General features: G+C 44.4%; 1 protein-coding gene across 3 annotated transcripts in view; it reads right to left on the minus strand.

Moving 5' to 3' along the window:
- PTPRA (protein tyrosine phosphatase receptor type A) overlaps positions 1-19,632 on the minus strand; it is a 246,022-nt gene extending 226,390 nt beyond the window's left edge. For 2 of the 3 annotated variants that reach the window (XM_075930988.2, XM_075930990.2), the window contains exon 1: positions 19,377-19,632. In XM_075930988.2, coding sequence (XP_075787103.2) covers positions 19,377-19,421 — 45 coding nt within the window. In that variant the 5' untranslated portion in view covers positions 19,422-19,632. The remainder of the gene's footprint in view (positions 1-19,376) is intronic. The other variant, XM_075930991.2, reaches the window with a different exon arrangement.

Here is a 19,632-nt window from a genome sequence, read left to right on the forward strand (position 1 = left end):
TCTAGTCACTTAAATTCACAGCAGCTTCGTCTATACTGCAGGGTTTTTGCAGAAGCAGCCTTTTGTGCAAGAGTTTTTGCGCAAAAACTTCTTGTGCTAAAGTGTGTCTAGATCTCAAAGTGTATCGCAAAGCGATGTGCTTTTGTGCAAGAGTGCATCCACACTGCATGGACTTTTGCGCAAGAAAGCTCTGATGGCCATCACAAAATGGCGATCAGAGCACCTGGGCTTTTTCCATAGGTGTTTCTTGTGCAAGAAACCGCTGCAGAGCATCTACACCTGCCTCTCTGTGCAAGAGCTGTAGTACAAAAAAGTTATTTCTAGTGGGGAGAGGAATAACTCTACTGGAAACAGACCTCCATTCTGTTGATTTTGCTTGCGCAAAAGCACGCTTGAGGTGTGGACACTATGCCGGTTTTTGCGCAAAAACCTTGTAGTGTAGATGTAGCCAGCCAGTCCATAGATCTTCAGAGAACTTGACAAGGAACAAACATCAAATAAAAAAAACCAACCACTTTAAAAAAAAAAAAAAAAAACAGGCCTGACTAATTCATAGCTTGGCCAGTCTTCACAGATGGGTTTCATTGGTTACCATTCAGATACCCATCTAATAACACATTTGTGAGTGATATATTCATTCCAGAGATTTTTCCCTTCCCTAATATAAATAAAAACAGGCATTTTGCAATCTGATTAAGATTAACCACAGCTCCCTTTATTCAGCTCAAGTCTACTCCTAGGAGAAAATCCTGAGGATTATCCATGCTTGCCAATTTAATATTCATCATCAGTCTCAAGATATACTGTATTGATGTCTTCTGGAAAAGTGACAACAACATTTAGGAGGGTGCAGCTACAGGCAACCCAAAGTAGTAGACACAGATGTATCAGGTACAGGAATGAGGACAGAACACTAGTGGCGGTGGTTCTGAGACTAACGACACATCTAAACCACAGTGATACTGTTACTCAGACTGTAAGGCCACAAAGGACCACAGTCTTCTAGTCTGAACCTGCTGTTTAACAGGTCATAAAACTTGCTCAAAATTATGTCTGAATTAGATGCTTTATAAAGACACCTAAAATTCATTTAAGAAACTGCCAGCAAAGAAAAATCCACATTCCTATACATACACTGAGGCCTAAATTGTACGCTTAAATCCACTGTTAGGATACCTAAAAATAGAGGACTTGTTTTCAAAGGTGATGAGCTTCCACGACACTCAATGAAGTCTTGAAGAGTTGCATTTGTTTAAGACCTCTGAAAAAGGTGAAAAAAAAATATTCAAGCAATTTGTGTATAGGTGCCAAAATACGGGTTTGAGTGGGACTATAAATGTTACAGGTGTGTTGTAAGCAAAACTCGTGAAGTCATTCTGCCGCTCTACTCTGCACTAGTTAGGCCTCAGCTGGGGTACTGTGTCCAGTTCTGGGCGCCACATTTCAAGAAAGATGTGGAGAAATTGGAAAGAGTACAGAGAAGAGCGACAAGAATGATTAAAGGTTTAGAGAACATGACCTATGAAGCCAGGCTTCATGAAGTGGGCTTGTTTAGTTTGGAAAAAAGAAGATTAAGGGGGGACATGATAGCGGTTTTCAAATATCTAAAAGGGTGTCACAAGGAGGAAGGAGAAAATTTGTTCCTCTTGGTTTCTGAGGACAGGACAAGGAGTAATGGGCTTAAAGTGCAGCGGGGGGGAGGGTTAGATTGGACATTAGGAAAAAATTCCTAACTGTCAGGATGGTCAAATACTGGAATAAATTGCCAAGGGAGGTGGTGGAATCTCCCTCTCTGGAGATATTTAAGAACAGGTTAGATAGACATCTGTCAGGGATGGTGTAGACAGAGCTTGGTCCTGCCTTGAGGGCAGGGGGCTGGACTCGATGACCTCTCGAGGTCCCTTCCAGTCCTATTATTCTATGATTCTATAGGCAGAGAGGACTGACAGGTGGTGATGCCACAGGCAGTCTTCCAAACAAGCACTGATAAAAGTTATATCCCTCACTAGACTAGATCTGTACTAAATACATTGCAAGTATTGCAGGAAAAAAAATATTTTAGAAGGTTTTTTTAAACAAATTAGTCATGTTTTTCTTCTCTAAGATCTGGCTGTGCAAGCAGTTCTTATTAGTCTAAGTATGAAAAACTTAGAGGAAGACAGAAATCACAACCAATGCACTTCATGAACTTCTAATAAAAAAAAGAATGAGTGGTCATTAGAGATTTACAAAAATATATATAGTATCATGAACTTTCACGGGCAAAACCCACTTCTTCAGAGTAGAGATTACTTTCACCATTTAACAATTCTCTTTCATAGTAGTCTTTAGTTTTAGATACTAGGGAACTAATGGTAGGGTGACATTTTGGGTAAGATCCAAATTACTACTGATCTGGTAATGTGGCTGGCCCCATGGTGATTACAAGAACATTTTGTATAGTGAATAGTGTTAAATAACGTCTAACTCTACTGGACCTATTTGCTGATTTGGAGACAGACTGGAATGCAATTAAAAAAAGGGGGCACTATGATTTTTAAGCTTCTTCATCACCAGTGTTTGGGATTAGCAGCACAGTTTGACTAAATAGCGAATCTAAATTCTGTTAATTAGTTTTGGGAGAATCAGCTTCCCTTTTTGCCAAGATCAGGGCAGGCTGCATTCTCAGCATAGGCTGGTTCCAGACATCTCAGGGTCACGGGAGTCCCAATCTCTTTTGGGACTCTAAATGCTACTATGTCAAATAGGAATAGTCAGTAAAACCTCTTCTTTCACAAACTGGAAGTCTTCTCTTTCCAGTCAAAGATTCTGCTGCTAGTCCTGATGGGTCCTGCTACAATTCACCTTAAACTTATCACTGATACAAGAGTGAATATTGCTTGTTCCATGCCACAGAGTAGTATACTACTTTTGGGGTTGATAATGGGATTTCCACATTTAATGATGGGAAGAATGAACAAAAAAGTTGTTTTTTAAAGTTTGTAACAAAAACCTCCACAAGCAAAACTGCTGTTTGTCTAACTAGAGAAACATTGTTAAGGGCACAGAAGCAAACTGTGTAGAGAAAAAAAAATGGGAAATATGGCAAGAGACCATCCTGGCTTAAGCAGGAGTTCTTCAACGATCTGAAACACAAAAGATTTCCACAAAAAGTGGAAACTAGGTCAAGTGACAAAGAATGGATATAAATAAATATCCCGGGTATGTGGGGACAAAATTAGAAAGACCAAGTCACAAAAAAGATTAAAATAGCTGAAGATGAAAAGGGTAAAAAGAAAATATTCTACAATCACGTTAGAAGCAAGAGGAATACCAAGGACAAGGTAGGCTTGTTACTTCATTGGAGGGGGAAGGACAACAGAAAATGCAAAAATGGGAGAAGTGTTAATTTTTTGTGAAAACTGAAACACAAAATAATGTAACAGCATAGATCAGATTTGGGGAACTTTTTGGGATGGGGGCCACTGACTCTCAGGAAAAAAAAATCACAGGGGCTGCACACAAGTGAGAAAAATACCCCAAGCCCTCACTGTGGTGGCCCCCAAATAAGAAGGAGCAAGTCTCTCCCCACATTCTTCTTGAACACCAAAGCTAGTAGATTTTGTGTGCTTCAGCCCCACGGAGGGAGGTGCAGGAACTGGAGCTCCAGTGCAGGCTCCCCAATGCTGAGGGAGAGTCCTAAGCCTCAGGGGCCAGATCCATGCAAGCGGGGGGCTACATCCAGCTGCTGGGCCTTAAGCATCTATGTGAGGAACCTAACATACTGAATATGCCAGTGAAAATGAGGTAGAATCATGACTAAATAGGGAAAGTACAAATTAAAAAATTAGACAACTTAGAAGCTTTAAATCACCAGGGCCCAATGAAATACCCCTTAGAATATCCAAGGACCTGACTGAGGGGATATCTGAGCCAACAGTGATTTTTTTTTTAAGTCACAGGAGAGATTCCAGAAGACTAGGAAAGGACAAATGTAGTGCACATCTATAAAATGAAGGATACGGACAACCAATTTACAAACACCTGGAAGATAGCAAGAAAATAGACAATAGCATGGATTTGTCAAGAACAGACTGCGTCAAACCAACCTAACAGCTTTCATTCAAAGATAAGCCTTGAGGATGGGGAGAAACGGTAGATGTGGTATATCTTGACTTTAATAATGTTTTTTATATAGTCTCAAATTACTGTCTTATAAACAAACTAGGAAAATATTGGAAAATTATTCCCAGAGAGCAGTTATCAGTGGTTCACGGTCAAGCTGGAAGGACATATCAAGTGGGGTCCCACTCTATTCAACATCTTCCTCAATGGTTTAGATATTGGCATAGAGAGTATACTTAAAGTTTGCAGACGATACCTCACTGGGTGGGATTGCAAGTATGTTGGAGGATAGGGTTATAATTTAAAGTGTTCCTGACAAATATGAAGAAATTCAATCAGAACAAATACAAAATATTTCATTTAGGAAGGAACAAAAACTACTATTCACATACAAAATGGAAGATGACTGCCTAAGAATCAGTACTGCGGAAAGGGGTGTGGGCCATAGTGCAACACACTAAATAAGTCAAGAGTGCAGCATTGTTTTTTTGTTTGTTTTTAAAACAAAGAAACACAAACACCAAATTTTCTGGGATACATTACCAAGAGTGTTGTACACTAGGTACAAGTAGTAATTCTTCTATTCTACTTTGTGCTGATTAGGTGTCAGTTGATGTACTGTATCTAGTTTTGAGCACATTTCAGGAAAGATGGGGACAAATGGGGAAAAGTCCAGAGAAGAGCAAGAGTGATTACAAGTCTAGGAAACATGACCTATGAGGAAAGACTAAATAAACCCAATTTTTTTTCCCAGTCTGGAGAAGAGAAGATTTGGGGATGGGGGAGACCATAAACAGTTTAAGTATTCCTAATCCCCTCAATAGTGATTGAGCACAATGGTTTATCTCTTACTTGTAATATTAATCTTAACATAATTTCTGATGTTCTCTCTATCCATGTATATGTCTAATTCTTTTTTCAATCACAAAAGGACTTCACAAACACACACGCTGGACGTACACATCTAATCCATCAGTGAAATGCAGCTCTAAATAGCAAGATTCTGTGGTCAGATTGAGGTTACTGATAGTTTACAGGGGAAAAACAACAACAAATGGTCTGGTAGCACTTTATAGACTAACAAAACATGTAGATGGTATCATGAGCTTTCATGGGCACAGCCCACTTCTTCAGATGACCGGAGTTATGAGTTTAGGATGTGCACACCCAAAATAAATAGAAGAGGGGAAGTGGAGCGATGGGTGGGAGATAGAGAGCTAGAGGAAATCAGTAAATATCTGAAGATTGGATAGTTAAAATGAAGCAGATAAGAATCAAAGTCAACAGATAGACTCCCATGTCAGGCAGGATACTACACAAAGTGCTGTTTGCACCTTCAATGGCTGTTAAGCTGTAGTGTCTCGACCAACTTTCATCACGATTGAGTCCATTAGCATGTGAATTTGCAGATGAACTCTAATTCCAATGCATCCCTATGGATTTGGCTTATAGAACTGGTTTGTGACAAGATAGCTACCCGAAGATCTTTTAGACATGGATTCAGAAGACTGAAGTGTTCCCCAATACATTGCTGTATGTTTCCTTTATGCATGTCTGATTTGTGTCCATTGATTTTCCCACAGAGACTGTCCAATATATATAGCAGTAGGGCTCTGCTGGCATTTGATGACAGAGATCAAATTACTGGATGTGCAGTATATGCAATGCCAAGAAACATCGTGGCCCAGGTCCCCCCACCTCTGTGGAACACTAACAGATACTATGGCTGAAATCAGCCTGGCTCACCTGTGCATTAGGGATGGCAATAGGGATGATAAAATGCAGGTAATTGTGTAACTGCTGTAACTACTGAGTTTTTTCCATGCTTACATGCACCCACAGCAACTGCCAGCTCCTGGGCACACACTGGCTGCTGCCCCACACTACTGCCTCTGTATCAGAGGCAGCAGCGCAAGGTGGCAGCCAGCTCCCCAGAAGCCGGTGCATGCCGGGAGCCAGCTTTTAATCCAATTTCCACCATGCATTGGATCCCACCTGCAGCCCTGCTCCCCGGGAGCTGGCTGCTGCCCCTGCTCTGATATAGAGGCAGCAGTGCAAGGTGGCAGCTAGCTCCAGAGGAGCAGGATAGGAGCCTGTATGTAACCATGAATTTTAACCAATAAGCCCAGGCTTATCAGTTAACCATTTACATGGTTATACGCTCATATCCCTATATGGTAAAGCGTACTAGAATGATCAAATGTGAAATGCTTGTAAATTGCTCCCTCCATTAATTTCACTTAACATCTGTATCCCATACAAAACAGTAGCATTTGAGTGTTTGCACTGTAAGCCTTCAAAAAAAAAAAAAAGTACAAATCACCAGACAGAAGAGTCTAACTAATGTGAAGTGCTGATCCCCAAAAGAAGGTGTTACAGCCTGGACACCAAGGAAAGTCATACCCAGACCATCAAGAAATCTCTCGCGCACACGCGCATGCACACTAACTAATTACCCCGAAACCACAACTCTAATATAGAAGCTGAAACTAGGGCTACTGACATAAGTGATCTAAGGGTGCAGGCGGTGCTGCAGCACCCCCAACTTGAAGTGATTTCCATCATATACAGGGTTTACAGTTTGGTTCAATGATTCTCAACACCCCACTAGGAAAACCGTTTGAGCGCCTCTGCAGCTGCCCATTTATCTTTTTAAGCAGAGTAGGTTTTCCCTTGTCAGACTATGCTACAAGTTCCATCTCTCGCATTTTCAAAAGAGTTACAAGAGTTGCATAGAATGAGACATATGAAGGTTGCTCCCTATCATCCAGAATGGTCTGGTAGAAAGACCTCCATCGGACACAAGTCTATGCTGAGGATGTGTTACCTAACACAAAAATGACTGGACTTTCTTGCTCTTACTTGTATACAAGCATTGCCCCACAAGTCCATGAAGTATGTCCCCTTTGATTTCCCTTACAAGATACAGGTGAGGGATCCCCTACATTTAATGTGAGGGTCTTAGAAGGGCAATACAAGAGTCTGGACAGTCTGTAAGAGAGCATATCACTCATTTTAAAAACAATTTAAAGATTATGATGGGCTTAGGCATCTCAGAAAGCTTGGTATAACATATGCTGGAGAAAGATCTCCTGATATTTATGCGATACATAGGGTCCCATGGGAGCCAGCTGAGGTCACTCAATTAGGCTGCACTGCAAAAACAGCTTCTGTATTACTTTAATAGCAGATGTGCCCAGCATTGCTTGGATCTTTAACTGAAGTAATTTTCTTTTTGGAAAAATAAATGAAAAAATGTACATGCTTTATTTCAATAATTTTTTTTAAAGGAAAACTAAGGCTGGATTGAGGGTTTTGGGAGCGTGGAGAAGCAGGGGGTGAGTGGCTTAGGAGATGTGGGGGGGCTCAAGGCAGGCAGAAAGAGGAGTGGTGCAGAAGCCAAGATGGGGGAGGTATAAGACTCAGAGCTGTGAGGTTGGGGCGGGGGGAGGGAGAGAGGGAGGGCCTTACCTGGGCTGCCAATGGCAGCGAGGGCAGTGCTGCTCTGGCGGAGGCTCCTCCCAGGGGGCTGTGGCTGCACTCCCCAGAGGATGGCTCCTTCCAGGGGGGGAAGATCCAAGTCTGAATGCTTGTCAGGTGGGGGTTGGGACTTTGCAGGCCAGCCCCAGCCTCCAGCTGCCCCTCCTGCCTGGGGGGGGGGAGCAGAGCAGCCCCTAATGGCCTTCTGCACCCTGCAGGCTGTCAGAGAGGGGGAGGCAAGGCTCCCGGGGCTATCCCCCCCCCCACAACTGCCTCCCTCCAGCAGCGCCCCCACAGCCTGCAGGCTGCCTGGGGCAGAGGCTAGTCTCTAGGGGCTGCCTTCAGCCACCACGCTGTGGTTTGCAGGTTGTTGGGGAGGGAGGTGAGGTTTCAGGGGCTGCTCCCCACTCCAGCTGCCTCCACATGACCAGCAGGCTGTCTGTGGAGGGCCAAGGTCTGGGGGTTGAGCCCTCCTCAAGCAGGCTCTCCACACCAGGAGCAGGGGGAGAGAAGCGGGCTCCTTACCTGGTCTGGAGGTAGGCAAGACTGCAGAGCCCCAGGCCTGCTGCTCACTCTTTATGCTGCAGCTGCCCCCCAATGACAACTCTCAGTATAACATCCCTCTTCTGTGCCCCTCACTTTTGCATCCCTCTACTCTCTGCCTCCTCCCTTTCCATGTTATAACAAACAGTCCCATTCCTGGCACTTCCCACTTTCCAGTCACAACCAAACCCTGACCTTGTTTTAAGTTTGAGTAAGAGGAAGTTGCATATCAAATTTGGTGGTCCTAACTCTTACAGAATGAGGAGTTCTTGGACAACTGCACTCACAGGTGCACAGATTCACTCAGACAGACACACTGTAAAATATAGATCAGAATCAGTTCCCTTAAAGTACCCAGCCTCAGGCCACCACTCAGGCACCCCAGTCAAATAAAGTTCTCTCAAAGGACTGGACAGATTTACTTCCAGGTCAATAAATATTTCAGACCTTATCCCAAATAGGCACTTACAGGCAATTATTGTTAACTAGACCAACATGTATTAAAAGGAAAAAAGAGCATTGGTTAAAACATCAATATATATATACAGGCATGAGTCAATTCTTGAGGTTCAGTAGAGGTGGCTGTCTTGTAGTTGCCAAGTTTTTAAAATTTAGTTCATTGTCATAGTCCAGAAATCCTTATCTGGGGGGGGATTCCAGCCAATAACTTGAACTCAATCCCTGTGGCTTAGGTTTCCCCTGTATGAAAACTCAAGCAAATCAGAGATCCTAAATCAGTCAATTAAAGAGGCACCAGGATATGCTAGGATCTCATTTCTTACGACTTGCCGTTTTCCCTACGATCATCCAAAGCACATACGAGACAAAAAAAAGGATCAGGACCCAATAGTCATTTGATGTAACCTCATGGTAATTAAACATAAGGTAGTTTATCCATTAAGCAGTTTGTGATAAACTTTAAACAAACATGTTGACTATATTATCATCTCACCCAAGATTCATCTGTATGATAATACCTTGTGATCTGAATCAGTGATAGTCAGGAACTCTGTTTACATGGTTAGTATCTATAAGATATAAGTAATCAGACCTAGTATTACCTCTAACAATACAAGTTTGCATTTCAAACCTTTAGCCTAACTAGCATTGAATGACCTTAATCATCATTTCTTACATGCCTCTACAGGCTGACTCGATAATTTGGCCTGGAATTGTTTAACCTTTTCTGTCCGTGTGTCCTACTTAGCTCAAGATTTGTTGCAACTATATAACAGTGATATCAATAATGGTTGTTTATGGTCTCATCATAATCAGATAATGTCATAACAGGCAATCTGGTGCTCTTGATTCCTGTGAGGAAGAACAAGATTCAAGATTGTTTGGAGGGACCCTTTGAGATGACAGTGTGTAAATGAGGTCACTTATTCTATTACATTAGGAGTAGTCCTGTGGCACTTGAGAGACTAACAAATATATAGATCATGAGCTTTCATGGATAAAACTCACTTCTTCAGATTAATCCTGACGAAGGGGGTTTTATCCATAAAAGCTCATGATCCTATATATTTGTTAGTCTCTCAAGTGCCTCAGGACTACTTGTTTTTAAAGTTACAGACAAACAGCTACTTTGTTAAGTTAGGCAACAGTCTGTTTTACCTGTTATTTCTTTGTAACCAATTCTGACTTGTGATGCATTATTTGTAATCACTTAAAAATCTATCTTTTGGTAGTTAAACTTGTTTTATCTGAACTAGTGAATATTTGAGAAACTTCATTTGGGATAGAAAATGATATGCATAAATCTTATTAATGAAATAACAGACATTCCATGAGTTTGTACTGCTCAGAAAGAACCAGGCAGTACAAGAGGCATATTTCTGAGAATACATCTGGAGTGGGAATTTGCTGTTTTACTCTGCAGTACAATTGAGGAGTGGCTGGCTAGAAGTACTCATTCATCAACAAATAATTTTACATGCCAGAGCAGCATTTCTCAAACTGAGGTCTGTGGACTCTGAAAATACTCCAGGGAGTCCACCGGCCCTGCTGATCAACTCCTCTACTTCCCCTCCCTCTCAATACTTTCTGCAGCCAAGAAACAGCTGTTCCAAAACATGTATAAGGCACTGTAAGGAAGGGGGAGAAGCAGAGGTGGAGCAGGCTCCGGAATGGGGCAGAAAGAGGTGGGGTGGGGCCTTAGGGAAAGGACAGATTGGGGACAGGGCAGGGCCTGGATCTGAGCAGAGAGTGGGACTTTCCACAAAAAATTTTAAATCAAAATGGGGGTCATCAGGTTGCTAAAGTTTGAGAACCACTGTACTAGATACCAGAAGCAATTGTGCTCATAGTAAAGCTGTGTAAACGGTACCCCAGGCTGGAGATTTAATCATCCAGAGCAGGGCTGGGCAAAATACAGCCTATGGGCCAGATTTGGCCGGCCAAGCTGCCAAACCCAGCCCATGGACACAGCAGGGAGCCTTCCTTGCTGCCCCTCCACCTTCCCTTCCTCTCCCTCACTCCCCACAACTGCTGAGAAAAGCAGCTGCAGGCTCTGTGTCTTTCAACAGATGAGCCCAGATAGGAGAGTCTTTGCACACTTGGCCCCAACCCCAGAACAATTCCATTGGCCAATTTCCAGCCAATGGGAGCTGCCTGTTTGACGAACAAGAAGCATGCAAAGTACCCCTCTCTTCCCCCTCCCCCCACCCCGCCTGCCGCTTGTAAGTATTCAGAGAAGCACGTGGTCCATGCCATGGCAACAACTGATTAAGGCCTTAAAAAACCTTAAAACAGAAATCGAATACCACATTGGTGTAGGAACCATAGCATAGGTGATAGTGAGTCTACTCCACTCAAGCGGCAAAGGACCATTAGTGATCACAGGAGGTCAGTGCCTAGAAGTTTAAGTCTCATCTGAAAAAAGGTGAGCAGGGAGCTCTGACATATCACCTCACAAATCCTCATAGTTGCACCTCACACACATCAAGAATATCAGCCAGCAGAACTGAAACCTGACTGATCACTACATTATCTTTCTCTCTAAACTTCACACAACCTGTAACAGTCTGCAATCATACTAGATTAAGCCATTAAACCAACGAAAAGAGTGTAGAGAGGATTTTGGTGTTTGGTCAGAACAGAGGCAATTAAACAGGCACTCCATTCGGATGCTGGTATTAGTCTTACACGAATCCAGGGTATCATGTAACTCTATACACCACTTCGTTATCTGATTATTATGTGATTTGTTTTAGAGAATTCAAGGGCAAATCTTAATAGTTTAAGAACAGTACAGCAGCTGCCCCTGAGAATGGGAAACACCTTTAAGGATCACTGCTGAATTGATAAAGTGTTTTGCCTGGTCTTTGTAAACATTCAAAACCTACCCAAACATGGGAACACAAGAATGGCCATAGTGGGTCAGACCAAAGGTCCATCCAGCCCCAGTACCTTGTCTGCCAACAGTAGCCAATGCCAGCTGTTCCAGAGGGAGTGAATCAAACAGGTAATGAATGATCAAGCCATCTCTCTCCTGCCATCCATCTCCACCCTCTGACAAACAGAGGCTAGGGACACCATTCCTTACCCATCCTGGCTAATAGCCATTAATGGACTTAACCTCCATGGATTTATCTAGTTCTCTTTTAAACCCTGTTATAGCCCTAGCCTTCACAACCTCCTCAGGCAAGGAGTTCCACAGATTGACTATTTGTTTTAAACCTGCTGCCCATTAATTTCATTTGGTGGCCCCTAGTTCTTATATTATGGGAACAAGTAACTAACTTTTCCTTATTCACTTTCTCCACACCACTCATGATTTAATATACCTCTATCATAGTCCCCTCCTTAGTTTCCTCTTTTCCAAGCTGAAAAGTCCCAGTCTCTTTAGTCTCTCCTCATGTGGGACCCGTTCCAAACCCCTAATCATTTTAGTTGCCCTTCTCTGAACCTTTTTAATGCCAGTATATCTTTTTTGATATGAGACCACCACATCTGTACGCAGTATTCAAGATGTGGGCGTACCATGGATTTATCTAAAGGCAATAAGATATTCTCCGTTTTATTCTCTATCCCTTTTTTAATGATTCCTAACATCCTGTTTGCTTTTTTGACTGCCGCTGCACACTGCATGGACATCTTCAGAGAACTATCCACGATGACTCCAAGATCTCTTTCCTGATTAGTTGTAACTAAATTAGCCCCCATCATATTATATGTATAGTTGGGGTTATTTCCCCCCCCCCCCAAAGTGCATTACTTTACATTTATCCACATTCAATTTCGTTTGCCATTTTGTTGCCCAATCACTTAGTTTGGTGAGATCTTTTTGAAGTTCTTCAGTCTGCTTTGGTCTTAACTACCTTGAGCAGTTTAGTATTGTCTGCAAACTTTGCCACCTCACTGTTTGCCCCTTTCTCCAGATCATTCATGAATAAGTTCACAGCAAGATCTCCTACCACACCCATAAGCTCCTTCAAAACCAGCCTTCTCCACCAGAGTCAAGCCTGCAAAGTAGAGGTGAGACAGAGTTTGTGTCTCTTCCATCACCCCAGTGTGCCTTCCTGTGGTTAATTCCCAATACCATTCCATGCACATACTCCTGGCCTCCAGCAACAATGCCATATGTGTACAAGGACATTATTTACCCAGTGTAAAACAGAAATAACTCCTTGTTTCACAGAAGACACCCTGGAAGAAACTCTGAATTAACAATGTTACCCAGATCAGAATTGGGCCCAGGGCCACAGTGACCAGATTTGTAGAGCTTGTCCAGGATCGGACTAAGACAACTTGCCTGCCCTTCTCCTAAAGTGCATTTGGGTAGTCCTGAAATTCCCTACACTGCATTTAATCGAAGGAAAAAGGACGGTTCCACACCTGCCAAAACCAGCACAGCATGTAGTCATTAAATATCAGCATGGTGGAGAACACAAAGGCCACTCCTGGAAGTGCATCCACACTGTATTTAAAAAGAGGCTTTTATAATAGCTAGAAAGTCAAAGTTTCCCCTTTCCTTTGGAAATGGCCTACCAAAATACCTTAGCATCACTGAGCAAAGAGGGGCAGGGGAGAAGAGGCTTGCACAGAAATACTGATACCTAGCCTTTCTGTCAATCATTCTGTTCCCTCTCCACACATCCCCTGGAAAGTTGATCCTATCTTGCACAGGTACCCCATGCAGCGTGGAGAGAACAACAGCCTGATTCCAATGCTGCCTGGAAATAATTAAATCCTCCTGTGGAGAGTACAAACAAGTGACCCTGGGAAATGAGCTTAGAAGACAGAAGGAAATGAACAAACATGGCTGTTCACCACACTGTCCACAGAGACCACTAAAAAAAAGGCACCTAGATTGTCATGAGCATACTGGATGAACTGAAATTAAAACTGAAGAGGAAAAGAGGAGCTGCAGTTTGGTTGCATGTTTAATTCCTAATACCCTTTATTTCATGCACAGAGCAGGACCAAGGCAGCTCTCGTTGATCAGCAGTTTAACATTCTATTTTGGCTGGTTAGCTCACACAACAAAGTAAAACAAACTTCTCTGCAGGAAAAATATAGCTTTTACATATATGACAGATTGTTCTGTAGCACTGAGCACTGCAGGTTCTAGCTAACATGCATGCCACTCTCTCAACCATTATTCTGTCTCTTCTAGAAATCCCACAACAAAACTCAAAAACATTTCCAGAGCTTCCTGAATGCTCTTGCAAACTATTCATCAACAGATAGCAAAAGAGGGATGGTTAGTTTCCAACACACACAATGACTTAAAAACTGGAAGAACGCTCAGTCTGTACAAGAGCACTGAATCATGCTCTACAGAAGCCCCTAGCAAGGTTAGAATCTACCAGTATGGGAGGAAAACACAAGAAACAAAAAACATACCATCTCATAGCAGAGAAGCTAAATAGAGTGCCCCCTTCACTCCATTCTTTTCCCTTTCTCTCCCACCCTACCTTACAAAAAAAACACTGGGATCTAGTTAAAATAAAAGATTAAAATGGGCCAAAATTCTTTTCACACTGGTATCTGCTATTCCCAGATTTTAATGTCATTCCATATTTAGCAAGAGAAAAAAAGCCTCCCTTCCTTCCTGTCATTTTCCACCCTTGATGACATCCCAGATCAGAAATAAGCAGATCTTCATCGGAACCAGGGCTTTCCACCAAGACGTGCGGCAGAAAGAGTCACGGTTCACTCCAAACTCTTGTAAGTATAGGATATGCACGTACGTCCCCTCCCAAGGTATGCAGGGAGAGCTCCACCCTATGAAAAAATTACTATTTAGCAGACATCAGCTATGTTTAAAAGTTCTACAGGTCTCTTCTCACCTCCAGATTTTAAGTTTTGTAGGTTTTTTCCCCCTCAAGAAGGGGGGGGCACAAAGGGGTTCAGGAGAGAGACCAGATCAGCATTCCCTGTAAGCTGAGTGCTTGGGCAGCCACCCAGGAGAGATTCAAATATCATCCAGCTGATTAGTACAGCACCCACATGTGGTTCTACTGGTTGTGCATATCCTCACCTCTCAGTGCATATAAAATTTATTCTGCACATGGATGGAAAGAATTAGAGGCAACATTGGACCAGATCCTAATCTAGATGGAGACCCATGCTGACCGCACAGCTCTCCATCAACTCTCACAGGAGATAGCGGGAACTCTGTTCCTGTAAGGTATGCACCTGCGCAGCACCATACACAAAAATTCTTTACTTCTAACACTCACCTCCTCTGGAGAGCTGTGCAAGGCCGGCTAAGACGGCATGGTGAGGGAACCACTGGGGCAGGGGGCCGGGAATAGGACCTGCTGCATGGCCGAGGGGTGGTGTTTGTTCTGGGCCAGGAACAGGACATGCTGCATTGGGGGGTGGGGGAGCGCTTCCTGCTCTGGTGGCCAGGAACGTGTGTGCATTAAATTGAGTGCCACGATGGCACACAACCAAACCAGCACACAACTTCAATATTGGTGCACAAATGAAAACTCACTCCGCTCATGGCTGGAAAAATCTTAAAGGGAACATGGCTTAGGAACCCAGTACCGAAACAGGAAACACTCTCTCAGCTGGCATAAATCAGCAAAGTTCTTTGAACACTGCTGAGAACCACTCTGAATTATAGTAGTTGAAAATCTATCCTGTAATTCAAGCCCTTTGTTATTGTTTTTTCTTTAAGTTAAATAAAAACTTTACACATCACTGGACGCCTTAAGCCCGCGTTTCTCAAACTGTGGGTCCCGACCTCCCCAGGGGGTTGCGAGCAACTTGGGGGGGGGGGTCACAGTATCACAAAGTTTGAGAACCCCTACCTTAAGCCATGCAACAGTGTTACAGAATGCTACACTGATGCCCAGTTTATTACACAGCAATTTAATTCTTGCTCCAAATGCTCTATTTTATCACTATATTTGTATAGGTAACCAGCACCAGGTGGATTTGAACCTGGAACCTCTGAAGCTGAGTATAGGAGCCTCCACCCTCTAAGCTAAAAGCCAGCTGGCTCCCAGCACCTGCTGTAGAGGTTTCTTGATCTTATCTGTTGCAGTGGTCTAGGTGCCACTACACGGGACAGTAAACCACACTATGTATGTGTTACATATATACACCCAACACAATGAGGCCCCTGATGAGGGACTTCTACATGCTACTGCAGTATAAATACCAAGTCACTTGGAATGAACAGGACCCTGAATTATTTTCTCCCACTGCCTGTAACCAATATTTTCACTAACAGAAGCATCACTTTCCTCAGCACTTTCAGCCAAGTGGCCACAGTCTCTCTTATCACTTGGTAACCCATGTCAGAAGAACTTTTCTCTTCATCTGCCATTTAGACTGCAGAGATGGTGATTGGAGGAAAGAGAGGCAAGAGGATTAAACAAATTAAGGCAGGTTTTACAACCTGCTAACAGCCATTGTTAACATACAACCTGTGAGCATTAGCCAACCATAAAGCCACCCTCCCTAAGCTAGACAGATGTCATCTCCATTTTACAGATGGAGGATCTGAGACACAGAAATATGAACTGATTTATCTGAGGCTGCACGCCAAGTTATTGGTAAAAATCAGGAAGAACATCCAGGAGTTCTACCTTTCATACTCCTGCTCTCCACACTAGACAGCACTCTCCCTTTAAGTAGAATACATACATATATCCAGGAAGAGAAAGGATAGTCTTGTGATCAAGACAGTGAATTAGGAGCAAGCCATAGAGTTGGGACTCAGGCGATCTGGACTCAATTCTCAGATCTCTGAATGACCTCAGAAAATCATTTACAAGATTCTCCCCATACAATAATCTCACCAAGGGAAAAACACCAGATGCAGATCCATGCTTCTGTTCCCTACTCTGTAAAACCACAATAATAATGCCTCTCCCACGTACTTTGTCCATCATGTCTGGTAGATTGTGATCCTCTGGGTATGAACCAACTCCCATTTACCTGTCGAAGACCTAGCACAATGGAGCACTGATCTTTGCTGAGGCTTCCAGATACTATTGTAGTAAAAACAAATATACACGCACCACCTCCTCCACTTCAATATCTTTCCTATATTTGGAAGTTTACTGAAATAGTTACTGATCTTTGTCACAGTTCAATCCTGTCCCCGGAGGGGGGCGAGGGGCATGAGAGGAGGCCCAAATAGTGGAGAGAATGGGAATAGCCTCATCAATATATCTTAATTAACCAACGCTTGTAAAGAGCTTGCATGAGAGCAGTACTACATATTAGCACTAATTCTAAGATATAGTTTAACGCATTTTAATTTGTGGTCCTGTTCATGCCCTATGTGGAGCATGAGCAAAATGCTGCACCTACACAGCAAGCTAAACTGTACTGGATACAGACATAAAGTTTCATTCCTGCTCCCACTGCAGTCTACAAAAGAGTCCGCTCCTTTGATTTCAAAGGAAACAGGAGACTGACCAGAGTTTGTCATATAATACACCCATCTATGACCCTTCTCTGGGTATTTGAGCACCTCACACATGGTGCTCTCTGCATGGCACTCCTTTCCCCCAATGAGGAATCCTCCCCCCCATCTCTTCCATCATATGTACTTCTAAATATCAATGAAAACAGAGAAAGTAAAAAAAGTTTTTTCCAAAAGCCAGTATCCAGCAGGGAGGGAGCAGCTGGTTGATATCATTTACCCTATAAACAGTTCTGAACCTGAAAAGTCACCTAGAAAACAGAAGAATGAATTTGGTTCTAGCATAAATCACTCCAATAATCTTAATTCAAAATGGCAGCTGTGCTTGTTTTCACTAGGACTGAATTTAATCCCCATTACCCCCAACATTTTCCACAGATATCCCTCTTTATTCATTCCACACCAAGCCCCTATCCTCCAACCTGCTCCACAGGGACGCACAGAGCCTCACTGGTTATGTCTAGACTACAGGCTTTTGTTGACAGAAGTTTTGTTGACATACTTTCGAACAAGAGCATCTAGACTACATCCAGTTCTGTCAGACGCACGCCGCTTTGTCCACATGACAGTGTGGACGCAAAGGACAGTGTAGATTCAATAATGCCTTCTGTTGACAGAACTCTGTTGACAAAAGGCGTTATTCCTCGCAGAATGAGGTTTACAGCCATCGACAAAACGGCTGAGTTCCGTCCACAGAACTCAGCGGCAGTGTAGATGCCGGTAGACCTTTGTCGACAAAAGTCCACTTTTATCGACAAAACGCTGTAGCCTAGACACACCCAGAGCGAGTATATAGAGCAGTTTCCAGGATTGGCGGCGAGGAGTCCTGTGGCACCTTAAAGACTAACTGAAGTGTAGGAGCATAAGCTTTCTGGGCAAAGACCCACTTCGACTCATGCATCTGACAAAGTGGGTCTTGAAGTGTAGGAGCGTAAGCTTTCGTGGTCTAAGACCCACTTTGTCAGATGCATGAGACAAGTGGGTCTTGTCTCATGCTTCTGACGAAGTGTAGGAGCATAAGCTTTCATGGGCAAAGAAAGACCCACTTGTCCCATGCATCTGACAAATGTAGAATAGTGATAGAAATGTAGCCGTGTTAGTCTGGGGTAGTTGAAGCAAAATGCAGGACTATGTAGCACTTTAAAGACTAACAAGATGGTTTATTAGATGATGAGCTTTCGTGGGCCAGACCCACTTCCTCAGATCAAATAGTGGAATAAAGTAGTCACAACCATATATACCAAAGGATACAATTTTAATTTTATTCATTTTTTTAATTGTATCCTTTGGTATATATGGTTGTGACTACTTTCTTCCACTATTTGATCTGAGGAAGTGGGTCTGGCCCACGAAAGCTCATCATCTAATAAACCATCTTGTTAGTCTTTAAAGTGCTACATAGTCCTGCATTTTGCATCTGACAAAGTGGGTCTTAGAGCACGAAAGCTTACGCTCCTACACTTCAAGACCCACTTTGTCAGATGCATGAGAAGAAGTGGGTCTTTGCCCAGAAAGCTTATGCTCCTACACTTCGAAGACCCACTTGTCTCATGCATCTGACGAAGTGTAGGAGCATAAGCTTTCTGGGCAAAGACCCGCTTCTTCTCATGCATCTGACAAAGCGGGTCTTGAAGTGTAGGAGCGTAAGCTTTCGTGCTCTAAGACCCACTTTGTCAGATGCATGAGAAGAAGCGGGTCTTTGCCCAGAAAGCTTATGCTCCTACACTTCGTCAGATGCATGAGATAAGTGGGTCTTCGAAGTGGGTCTTTGCCCACGAAAGCTTACAGCTCCTACACTTCAGTGAGTCTCTAAGGCGCCACAGGACTCCTCGCCGCTTTTGCAGAGTCAGACTAACACGGCCACCCCTCTGATGCTTTCCAGGCCCGGGCTCCGAAGTTCCGGCCCATTCTTGTGAAAGCCACTGGAGGTTTGGGGCACCACCGTGAGGAGACGCCAACCCAGCTTTATGGATTGAAGAGCAGGAAGGGCGACCCCTACCGAACCTGGCGGTGACACCGGTAGGGAGGCAGAGACAAGCCCCTCGGGGCGGCGCAAAGCCCAACAGCGGCCCCGCTGCGTGCGGAGTCAGACCCCGCCTCACGCCAGCACGGGGGGCTCTGCGGTGCAGGCAGGGCACCCTCCCCGGGCGGCGGGGCGGTGCGGTGCGTGGCTCGCGCCAGGCTCGCGGACCGTTGGGCGGGCACGGGCGAGGCCTCGAAACCCCGGTGAGGGGCGGGCTGCGCGGACCTGCCCGCGCGCCGCCAGCCGCCCCCCAGCCCCGCCCCTCCTGGCAGGCCTTGGCGGTTGGAGCTGCCCCCCCCTCCCCGCGCGCGCTCTCTCTCTCTCACTCACCCTGCGCGGCGAGTGGCTCCGCAGCGGCCCGTGGGGCCAGGGCATTTACCCCGGGGTGGGGAGGGGGGAGCGCCCCGCCTCAGCGCCCCGCCGCGGGGCTCGGCGCCCCCGCAGCCTCCCCGCCGTGGGGCCGCCCCATGCGCGGCGCGCGACGGACGGACGGGCTGACAGGCCGGCGGGCGGCGGCGCCTGAGGAGGAAAGTTCCCGCACCGCGTCCCCGCCGCAGGGCCGCTTCCGCTCTGCCGCGCGCGGTGC

Source organism: Pelodiscus sinensis, chromosome 4 (assembly GCF_052426305.1).
Source record: "Pelodiscus sinensis isolate ZL-2025 chromosome 4, ASM5242630v1, whole genome shotgun sequence".
Lineage (NCBI taxonomy): Eukaryota > Metazoa > Chordata > Testudines > Trionychidae > Pelodiscus > Pelodiscus sinensis.